Raw genomic sequence first — 11956 nt, forward strand, 5'->3', positions numbered from 1 at the left:
GACGGTTACTGACAAAGACAGACACACGTAGAAAATCAAGATTTTCTGTTTTTTCTTATTCGTTGTGCTATAAGAACCACATTTATAACACATTTCAAGTTTGTAAGCCTACTGGAAGTACCCTATAGGTTTACACGGCCCTTTGCACTGGAATCTCTTTTTTAATGACCGCATCTTGTAACTGTGTTGACTTTAGAAGTTCGATTTTATCCACTGCTTTAACGCATTCACTACCACGACCACCGACGCACATATGCGTTTTCGGAACCTCGCCGAGCGCCGCTGTCATAATTATTCATACATTTTGAACGCACACGTGCGTCGGTGGCACCTGCGGAAGTCAGGCGGCAGTGAATGCGTTAAGGAGTAGCGGACGGATCAGACAGACCCGAGTATATAATAATTTATCTGACCTCAGTATTTGATACCTCCACGCGTTCCTAAGAAAAAGTGTTTCATTCAACAAACGAACGGACCGATAGATATTTCAGTAACAATGGTCCTTCACTTAGAAACAATAGTTAATTAAATCGATGTCTGTCCGCATTAGCACAAATGTCTTAAAGATTTCCCGTCCAACTCACAAGTATGGAATTTTCTCAGCGAGATAAATGTACCGCGAGTTGGGTTGCGGTTACATTGATACTGATATCAATACGGTGTGTTTAATTTGGTCAATGTAAAGTCAAGGGTGCTCAGTTTATTTTAGCGAGACTTCTTTTTTGAACTGGGTCACATTCAAATTGGGTTGACACTGGAATCTATTTTAGATGAAAGATTATGAAAATATTACGGGTTACTTTATATTACTTACATATATTATGGGTTACTTCGGCCCATATGAAAACCAAAACCACATAAAAACTTAAAATAAAAAAATAAAAACGTGATCGATCAATTAACATAAACCACATGGCAAAGAGTCATATTCTCAAAACAATAATAAAACCAGGATAGAGTTAATCCCATCCATGGGCCAAAGTTACCCTCCGGGGTCAAAATTACCGGCGGAAAATTACCATGAATTACCGGCACACGAGGTATACTAGTTTACTAAGTTTCGTTTGTCTACGTTTTTACAACTTTTTATTTCAATTCACCTAGTATTTTGATTTGTTGCTACAATTTCGAAAAGTAAATTTCTGTTCACTTTCAGTGTGGTCAGATTGGTTTGAAATTTCACAGCCAACAACAAGTGCAGTCAGCAAAAAAAAAAACTTGTATTAAAATTGAAATATTCAATTAAAACTTTAATCAACGGAGCACAAACTGTTTGTAGTGTAAAAGAGAATACTAAGGGGCTGTTTCACCATACATTGATTAGTGTTAACTGGCGGTTAAATGTAATGCCGTCTCCGTCTATTCGAACAAAACAAATAGTTAACACTAATCAATGGATGGTGAAATAGCCCCTAAATATTTATTGCGACTTTGCGAGATAAAGCTTCGGGCCACCTGAGTAAATACAAAGCCATTTCAATATTTTCAATATCAACATAGTTTTACGCCATGATTCAGAGCCGACCTAAAATAGATGTTGTAGGTATTTCGCTTATGCGCAATTCATTTAGTAACTATTCGGTTTTTGGTTCGCTACTATCTATATTATTATCACCTAGCCGGTGCAGTCCTACCTTGTACCACAAAACTGATGGCAGTAGGTGTAAGTCTAACTCCTGATTCCATTATGCCACTTCATAAGAAGTCTGATGTCTGAGTCTTCATAAGAAAGACTGCTTTAGAAAAACTTTAAATATGTTTTTCTATGTATATAGATTACAGGAAAACCTATGAGAATAATATATTTTTTTTACGTTTGTGTATGACCCTATGCTGCGTTACACTTTGCTGAGGAGCATGAATCTGCAAAGGATATTCATAGATACCTACCTACCTTTAAACCTTCTTAAATCAGAATCTATTGCACAGTTTTAGAGATTTAAGCATACATACATACAGACAAACGGCGGTAAGCGACTTTGTTTTATAATATGCAGAGATTATGTACTTGTTTACATAATATTAGGGAGATCCCTGATAATAACGCCGCCCACACATCGACAAGTGAAATTACTGTCAATTCATTCGTACCAGCTCTGGGTAATCGACCTTTATAGAAATCCTTTCTACTATGTAATCTGTGGCTTTATGTCTTAAGCCGAGTTTAGACTTGCAAGAAAAATCGTGCAAGTTGCATTACATTGCGGCGCTCATTGACAACTACAAACTCGTTGGCTCTACGGCCTCGCAATGTAATGCAACTTGCACGATTTTTCTTGCAAGTCTAAACTCGGCTTTAGACTTTATGAACTTTTCCCCATCAAACAAATTTGAAGTCTGTAAGAAATTTGTTGTAATGTATTTTATCATTCAGAAAGGAAATAGTAGGTATTTCACAATTTTAAACAGGTATTACGTCAAATGAGTACTCGCTGTCGTATTCTCTCAATGAAAAAGCCCCAAACTTTTTCACTTCAAAGTTCAGTATCTCAAAAACGCCTGAACCGATTTTGATGAAACGTGTCTCTAAGATAAGAAGCATCGCTACAAAACCTGATTTCAAAAAAAAACCGCATTCAAATCTGTCCACCCGTTTAAGAGCTACGGTGCCACAAACAGACACACATAGCGGTCAAACTTATAACACCCCTTGCGTCGGGGGTTAAAAAGTAAGGGCCTACGCTAGTCGATACAGTTTGCACGGAGCAGGTGGACGCCTGTTGAAAAATAAATAGAGCAGCGCTAACTGCACGTGTCGCCGAACGCAACCGCAGGCGTGCGCCCGCTGCGTGCAGTGCACCCGCCACCCGCGCCAGCTAACTTCGGTTACACGCTTCTGGCGTCAGTTCAGTCAGACCATCATTATTTCTGTCATTAAGAGCGTTTATACCTGCTGAGCTGGCAACGTTGCATTTTTGTTCGTTTTTCTCGATTATTGCATAAAAATTTAATGAAAATTAAAAATGTGGTCTGATAGAAGTCTTCTTAATAATATATAACTTAATGTGTCTACTCCAATAATTATTCGTGATAGATAAAAAACCGTTAATAAACATTAATTCGTTTTTAAAGAATATAAAAGTCTATTAACTTTATATATTAAGAAGAGTTCTAACAGACCACATTTTTAATTTTCATATAATTTTTATGGAATAATCGAGATAAGTTACAAGAATGTAACGTTGCCAACTCAGCAGGTATAAACGCTCTTAAATCTGTCTAAAAGTCTAGAGCAGACGTTTGAATGAAAAGTGTGCCGTCAAAACCAAAAGGTTGAAAACACCCTGGTGTAGAATATCAGACCGTCTCAGTCTGAAAGCGTAATTCTGTCGTCATTCAGACGAAAATGATGGACTGAACTGACAGAAAGAGCGTGTAATCGATGTCCAAGAGCTAGCTAGTCTGAAGCGTGTTAGCTTCGCGTCGTCTGCAACTAAGGACTCTCACACAAAACCTAAGGTATGGATGGGCACCTGAACTTTGCGCTTACCGCACAAAATCGTATCGCAGCAATTCGCATCGTTAGTTCCCGCGATGCGGCTTCGCTTCGCATCGCATCACGGTTTTGTGTGAGAGCCCTAAAACACACGCCGCGTGCACAGCACAGGCCTTATGCTGCGAAGTGCAAAATCCAAACTTCGTATCTTGCCTGACGCTAATATTATTTAATACGTGTGAGAGGGACGGAGACGGCACGTTACGAACTTCGATTTTCGAATTTCGTTGTAGCCCAGGCCCCAAGTGTGTAGGTCCTTACCTGCCATCGAGCTGATGCGGCCCATTCTGCAGCACCACGTTGACCAGCGAGGGCTCCGCGAAGGTCACGAAGCCGAAGCCGCGCGAGCGCCCCGACTCGCTGTTCTTCATCACGACGCAGTCGATCACGTCACCGTAGCGAGAGAAGTAGCGCTGCAGGTTCTCCTGTGACGTCTCCCATGATAGGCCGCCCACGAACAGTTTTCTGTGCCGATACGTGGTAAGTTTGAGTTGAAAATAAAAAAAAAGGGCAAAAGCGTGTTGTACGACACGTACAGGGAACGGTTTCGTAGCCGTTACGAAAAAACAAGTACTTAATATTTTTCTAAATAAAGTAGGTAAAGTTAACTTATTCGAGACAACATACAATTGATTTTATTAAAAAAAACTTTTTTTCCTTTTTTTTGGTACCTGAATGGATTTCCATTATCCTTTTAATTTTCAACTTAAACATTTTTACAAATACATGTATTTTACTTCACATTTTTATTTTACTTCACCTTGTAGGTATATTTATTCATTTGTCTGAACGCTTTAAATTTTGAAAGTTTTGATTCATTTGCAGTGGGCAGATTGACTTGAAATTTAGTATTGTTGGATGACAATGCAAGTACAGTCAATCAAAAGTACAATCGGCAAAAAAAGCTTGTACTGAAAAACATAATGCGCTACCAACCAGGCATGAGATTCATAATATATAGATATCTCTGTAGTAGATACATATTCTATGGAGCAAGAAATTTTAACTAGCTTTCTACACAGGTTTAAGAACTGTCTGAACTTCTTAATGAGCTGAACAATACAGAACGGAAATAATGAGCCAACAAAATTCAAGTAAAAAACCGGCCAAGTGCGAGTTGGACTCGCGCACGATGGGATCCGTACCATTATCTATCTATAGAATACCTATTAGACATGGGCAAAAAAATCACGTTTGTTGTATGGGAGCCCCCCTTAAATATATATTTTATTCTGTTTTTAGTATTTGTTGTTATAGCGGCCACAGTTATACATAATCTGTGAAAATCTCATGTGTCTAACTATCTCATGAGATACAGCCTAGTATGGAGATGAACGGACAGACAGCAAAATCTTAGTAATAGGGTCTCGTTTTTACCCTTTGGGTATGGAACCCTAAAAAGGCAAAGTAACAGGATTTCAGCTGGCTCTGATGATTTGTATACACATACAAATGGAAAGGTCAAGCTAATAGTGTTCCCAGAAACATGAATAATAAAAAAGGTATTTATAATACTATTTGTATGTTGGAATAAAATTTGAATTTATTAGCAGGAGTCAGGATGGTTCAATTTACTTAACATAATCTCTATCGTACCTTATTCCATCTAAATAGGTAGGTACACATTGTCATAAACTGCGTTTTTATTAGGAATGTTTACAGCAATTATTCACCAACCTTGTCTCTTCATACTAATAACTTTAAACTAATAATTAATTTATTCTATGTGTACTTACTAGAGCTACAAAACCAAAATATCGGTATAAGGGCAATTTATATGTTAAAACTGACATAAATTAAACATCATTCTCACCATCCAACATGGTCCATTGATTTTTAGACTCTGCACCATTTTATAAAACTACAGTTAGATAGCTACCATGGATTAGTTAAGACCTTTTGTGTGATACAACAAACTAGTAAGGGTGCAGATGGTGTAGTTTGTTGACAACATACAGGTAGAAAGATAGCAAAAAAAGGTGCAATGCATCAAAAAAATGTCTAGCGAGAATGAGGCAGGTAGAGATGGCAGAAAAGGGCAGTAAAGTTTGGCATAATTTTACAATAAAAAAGACCTGTTAACTTTAAAATACATAACATGAATTCTGTTGTTGCTTTTTGACAGCATGACTTTTTGATAACTTAGAACAAGGACAACAATAACACAAGAATGTAAAAGCCAGGCCTAACGAAAATCTGTTTAACACATGTTAGAAAACTGTCATCTTAGGCATGTCAAGTTGAATATAATAATTATTTTGTGGCTTAAAATTTAATTACTAATGCTATGCTATAACCAACACAACGAAGACAGCTTTAAATACCTACCACATGGTGAAATGAAGTCAAGGCTGATAAATGTAAGGGAACTTCCTTACATTTAACAGTTTCTATTTTAGGATCATACCAAATTTATTGCTGCTGTTATGTTAGCTAGTCTGCCTTTATTTGATTGGTTGTTGTAATACATGATGTTTTTCCCAGATAGTTTTTTTCATCAATATGAATTTCCTATGTTTGCCTATAGTTACTTGCAATATAAAATATAGCAGTAACTAAGTCCAAATAATATTAGAAGTTTTATCTGTTCAAATGTTAGAAATAAACCCCATTATCTAACACTCAGTTTGGGGGCAACTGATGGGGCACTTTCGATAATCTGAATTGATAAAAAATTAAGTTGACTTCCTCACTCACTAACATCAAAAGATCTGATTCAAACTTAACAGAGCTCTGCTATAGTGACTTTTTAAATTAGGTATTATGAAATTAAATATTTATTTATTTATTATTGTGATTCCTGCATGACAAATTATCAATTTTGACAAATAACTCTTTATAAGTAAATAATGAATAAACTAATTGTTTGAAGCAACATCACTATTTTAGCTTGCCCCCAAACTGAGCTTTAGATAACGGGGTCTAGTCAGAAATTTACAATAAAATACAATTTACTAAGTACTGATAACATTAATTGTTTAGATGTGAATCAAAATTATCTGACCTAATTGGCTAACCATAAAATATAATCAGAAGGTTTAATACCTATGTCTCAGTAGGTTTAAACATTGATAAACTCATTAAGCTGTGCATAGTAATGAAAAGTTTGTTAAAGGTTGAGTAATTAATTTAAAATAATACCTAATATTGGTGGTTGGAAGCAAAAATGACTCATTACATTATGTCCAAATCAATAGTTGTTATTCTAGGTATTTAAAATTATTGTCTGAATAAAGACATTTAAACATTTGCTCATGGTTGATATCTTATCAATATTGGAGCTGTCATTATCAGGATACAACTTTAACTTGTAATATCATGTAACTAGGCAATGTGGCTATGGAACATACAGATTCTAGTGCTCACAAAGCCGAATTGCACTCTTGAATAAGTGAAAGTAACATTCTCTTTAGTGTCAGATTTTGCTCATGTTAATTACAAAAACTTAATTAAGAATCTCTTTGATCATGCAGCAATCGAGAGTATAATTACGAGAATAGAAGTTACGTTGAAAATCAACTGAGTGGAAACTATCTAGGAATAAAGCGATATTACGCGAAAACAACGGTAAATTATTTAAGTCTGGTGATTTTGTCGGTGGAAGGTAAACACTCGTGGACGTGGTAGCAATAGCAACGCGACGAAGGAAGTTTTCGAACGCATTTCGTAGGTAACCATATGTAAATGAATCAGCACGTTTTAGCCCCCGCTCCGCTCCGCTAGTATCGAGAACGAGCAACGCGGCACTGAGCGGCGGAGCTCTAATAACCTCGTTAACAAACGTTCACTGTAATCCACACCGATTCTTTGCAAAATAGGACTCTCCGAATGCCCCGACGCGAAATAAGCGATAAGAGAAAGCTACGAATGTCCACATAAAGGTTAATTTAATAAATGACGACGTTCTCAAACCGGTAAAGATTTAGAACGGGAACTATTATATAAACATCCGCGAGCAATATCTGCGCCGAAAGATAGTTGTAAAGTCGAAAATTCAGACAAAATGCTATGGGAAAGTAATAGCTGCCATGATCGCATACACGCAAGTCACACGGCGAGGCTTGGGGTCGGTGGCCGCGAGCCGGTAGAAGGCCAATTGACCAAACGTGAACTTTATCCACGTCCAGACAGTAATCATACCATGAGCCAAAATCTACAGTTCAAAATAAAACCATCAGAAAACTTAGGCAAACGAACGCAACCCCACAAGCCTCGTTGGCTATTAGTGAAATGCGACTTACGAACCAAGCCAACATGCAGTTTGACCTATTATTGTTTGCATACTCTAGAATATCCTAATGTTAATAAAAAAGGATCAAAATGAACTCACCCCTTCTCATCATCGTCCATGTCTGGATTCATACGCATAACTTACTACTAATTAAAAATAATGGTTGGCACCGGCAATACACCCCAACCACACAAGCACAGACCCACACGATTATGGCGGACCAACCATATCCGCTTTCTTAAAAAAGTCATGGAAAAGGGAAGCTGTCAGTTGAGAACGTTATATTTTGTGGACTTAAAAATAATAGTTTTTTTATAATTAAATGGACAAAAAGTTACATTTAAATAATAAAAATAATTGATTTAGTAACTTTGTATTTAAATATTATTTAAATGGTAGATTAAGACTTTAAAAGTACTTAAAATATAGCAAGTTTTTGTTATTTGTCGTTAGGTGGCAGCAGTGTATCACTTTAATGCTACCAGTGTAGAAAATAGTTAGTGCTGCCAGTACAAGCATTCATTTTAGAAAAAAAAAGGAAACTCAAAGATAATCTACTAAATACTTAGTTGTATTTGTATACTTCCATTCCAAAATGTTGTTTTAGCTTTATTAATAGCTACTACTACTAGCTTGTAGTAATAAAATGAATAATGTCTGAGACAATTTTCAGGGTTCCGTAGTCAACTAGGAACAACTATAGTTTCGCCATGTCTGTCCGTCCTGTCTGTCTGTCTATCTGGCTGTCCGCGGCTAAGTTCTGAGACCGTTAGCACTAGAAAGCTTTGGCATGAATCTGAGGCATTAATAAAATAGGTACCATATCAACATATCAGCAGGGCTACTACAATACTCGAAACTTGAAGTTCGTGTCATGCGGTCCCTCTGACACTTACACTATTTAATACAAGAGCGAGAGGGACCGTTCGACACGAACTTAGAGTTTCGTAGTAGCCGAGCTGCTGTCACGCCGACACAACTTTTTGGATTAAATCACAGACTATTCAGAGATACTAAGATAGTACAGTGGTCAACATAAATCTACGTCATGGTGCAGAAATGAAAAATATTATTGTTGTATATTTATGTTTTTATTAAGATATTAAACTTTTATGCATTACTGGCACTGTTGAAACAGTTACTGTCAATTTTTTAAATAAAGTAAAGTGATACGAAAACATCAGCTCCACCTAAAAAGAAATAATTTTAGTAAATAGTAATAGTAATTTTGTTCTGTATCTATTATTTATATGTGTGTCCCGAATAAATCTTTTCATTTTCATTTTTACATTTTCAAATATAAATTAAATTACGTAATAATCTTACTTCCAAGTATCATTCAACAGTAATTTATACCTATTCTGTAATTTATAAATGAAATTATGAACATGAAATTACCGTGATGAATGAGACACTCGTATTAAATGATATTGTAATGGATAAGGGTAACTCGCGTCTTAAATCGAGTTTTAATCGAGTCGCAGCGGTGGCGCGCGCGCGCAGTGCGCGTTGCGGCAGCCGCCGAGTCGCGTGTTACTATGACTATGAAGAAGGGCTACTAAATAGCCCGAAACATGTCGAGCTAAATTTGATTTAAGACTTGAGTTATCCGTTACAATATTATTTAAAAATGAAATTGTAATCCTAACTAATATTATGATTATATTATTATTAAGTATTAAAATATGAATATGGGTATTTCTCTTTGCATATTCGTTCGTTACGCTAGCACGTTTAAAGTATTCAACGATGAATGATGAAATTTGGTATGCAGAGCAGTTAGCTCATGATTACCATAGCAAAATTCTGTGCTTAAGTCAAGGTAACGTCGTACCTATTAAAAAAAAATTAAAGGTCTTACCAATAACTTATACTCGATTTTAATCATTGGATAATTACAAGACGGTGGAATTTGTGGTATAATCATGTCTATGTGACATATCTCTTTTGTTTTATTCTTAAATTTTGCGTAGGATACAGTCTGCACTTTTTTTTCTTTTTGTAGGTATCCCGAAGAGACATTGTATTCTATATGCTGCAAAGCAGGTAAACATTATATTTCACGTACTTATCATCACACAAACACATTGTAAAAAAGCATAGTAGTTTTGGAAATAAATGTTAACACATCCTGTAAACTAAATTAGTATTAATCGTGTCGTGATCAGGTTCTTACTTGTACTAATGAGATGTTAAGCCTGGATATTTTAACTTTATTTTCATTACAAATCATCGCTTCAAATGATATACTTTGATTCGGAGCGAATCCAGTGTATGATTGTAATTGCATTGAAAGTTTGCCCGAGTCCCAAAAGATCTTATGCAATTCTGTAAAAGACGGCACCTGCGAACAGTTGTCGTGCAATAAAGCTAATACAATATTAGTACAAAAAAACCGGCCAAGTGCGAGTCGGACTCGCGCACCGAGGGTTCCGTACAAACCTGTAGGTATATAAGTAAAAGTTATGGTATTTTTATTGCTAATAAGTTTAAAATTATTAAAATTGTTTGATTATAAATATGATGTAACTAAAACTTAAGCTTTTCGCAATTTTTCATTTATCTGTGCTATAAGCTATAAGAAGTTCCCTCATGCCAAATTTCAAGATTCTGAGTTCACGGGAAGTATCCTGTAGGTTTTGATTCCCTTGTGAGTGTCGAAAATTTGCAGCATAAACGACGTCTCTTTTGATTTTGAGGCTTAGAAGTTTGATTTTTTCACAGCTCAAAAGGGACAGTAGACCTGAGTATTTGATATGAATTTCTTGACAGACAGACCGACGGATAACAAAGTGAAAAGGGTTTCTTTTTTTCCTTTTGAGGTACGGAACCCTAAAAATACAGAGACTTAAATGGAAGTCATACCAAAAACTCGTCTAAATGATTCAGATCCAAATTTCTTGAAACATCAAACGAAATTGATGTTTTTTTCTTGAATTTGTACGCTGCTTTACATTTAACTTTTATAAAATAGAACACTTTTGCGATAGAACTTTTAAATGTTGCAGGAGAATCCGGAGGCAGAGAAAAATAAAATGGGTACGTGTAAATTCCAGGTGACACGGTACTCTCTGGAATAAATAAAACATTAAAATTACGTTTTTATATATGTACTAAGATGTAAGTATTTAAAATACAACACAAATATTGTTTACTAAACACCACAAAGCAGAATGGGTACTTTACGATTTACGAATACCTAGACAAAAAGCAGATGTATTTGTTTTTATTTACATCACAAATTGAAGCACTACAGAGACGTTCGTGTGACAAAATAATACTTACCTACAATAAATAAAATAAAGATATTTCCTTACTTTATTTTTGCAGTAATACAATACTTACAAGAGTTTCCATACTTACCTAGTAATTCTGAAAAAATATCAGTATGAACGCTGAGAACAATTCTTGATTCTGAATAAACTTTGATGTATGGGACTGTTGCCATAGGTCTAGTCCATGAAGCTTTACTAATGCCAGTTACGTCGAGTTCAAATTCTGAAACAAAATTGTGGCAAAGTTGTAATTTAGAACTGTACCTACCTTTTTTATCACTTAAATGATGTACTTAACAATATTTTTTTACCTTCAATTTTTTGTTTCTGTTTAAACTTTACTATAACAGTGCCAGTAACGATATCACCCGCGTAAAAACTACCCGTTGAACCACTATTCAAAATTATGTTGCACGTCTCCCAAGGCATTTCGATTTATTATGATAGATCTATTTTCAATAAAGCATTTTACACGTCCATCATAACACAAATAATTTAAATATCTCAATTATTATCAGAAGATTAAGTTTCTGACAAAATTGATAAGTAGCTTCGTTATCAAAGAATCGATAACGATAAAAGCCAGAATCATTTATTTATTAAGTACTTACTTAATTTAATAATTTACACGTGACATTAAAACAACTAAAAATGTAAATTTTATTGACAAGTATATTTATTTAAAGATTTTCGTTATTGACTGTACAATCGATAGATGTCAAAATGATTATATGTTTTCACGGAATAGAAAAACAAAATCGTTTCTTTTCTGTGATATTTTTTCACTTCGCATTAAATGTTAATTACCTTGACATAAAAAATATGTATTCAAAAATTTAAATGAATCTATAAATCGTTAGTATTATACACTGTTACATTTTTTACCGGCTAGCAGTGGCATAATAATAGGTATACTAGTTTATCATTGGTGTGTGTCTCCTCACCTCTTCTGTA

The 11956-nt window shown here is 35.3% G+C and overlaps 2 protein-coding genes across 3 annotated transcripts in view; both read right to left on the minus strand.

Annotated features, from left to right (window-relative positions):
- Nucleotides 1-7962, minus strand: part of Hrb27C (Heterogeneous nuclear ribonucleoprotein at 27C) — a 36661-nt gene extending 28699 nt beyond the window's left edge. The window contains 2 exon segments of the mRNA XM_074103973.1: nucleotides 3758-3961; nucleotides 7827-7962. Of these exon segments, the coding sequence (XP_073960074.1) occupies nucleotides 3758-3961; nucleotides 7827-7864 (242 nt within the window). The 5' untranslated portion in view covers nucleotides 7865-7962.
- Nucleotides 7963-8753: 791 nt separating this feature from the next.
- On the minus strand, nucleotides 8754-11705 carry LOC141439654 (arrestin domain-containing protein 5-like). Of its 2 annotated transcripts, none has more exons than XM_074103986.1 (6): nucleotides 11614-11705; nucleotides 11091-11225; nucleotides 10593-10798; nucleotides 9904-10071; nucleotides 9589-9762; nucleotides 8754-8917 (listed from the first exon to the last, which is right to left on the minus strand). In XM_074103986.1, exons 2-6 carry the CDS (start codon nucleotides 11173-11175, stop codon nucleotides 8822-8824), a joined length of 729 nt encoding a protein of 242 aa, XP_073960087.1. In that variant the 5' UTR covers nucleotides 11176-11225; nucleotides 11614-11705; the 3' UTR covers nucleotides 8754-8821. The 2 variants fall into 2 exon arrangements, with proteins under 2 accessions (XP_073960087.1, XP_073960086.1); XM_074103985.1 differs by lacking the exon at nucleotides 11614-11705 and adding an exon at nucleotides 11314-11587.
- Between the last annotated feature and the right edge of the window lie 251 nt (nucleotides 11706-11956).

This window comes from Choristoneura fumiferana, chromosome 21 (genome assembly GCF_025370935.1).
Source record: "Choristoneura fumiferana chromosome 21, NRCan_CFum_1, whole genome shotgun sequence".
NCBI classification, from domain to species: Eukaryota; Metazoa; Arthropoda; class Insecta; order Lepidoptera; family Tortricidae; genus Choristoneura; species Choristoneura fumiferana.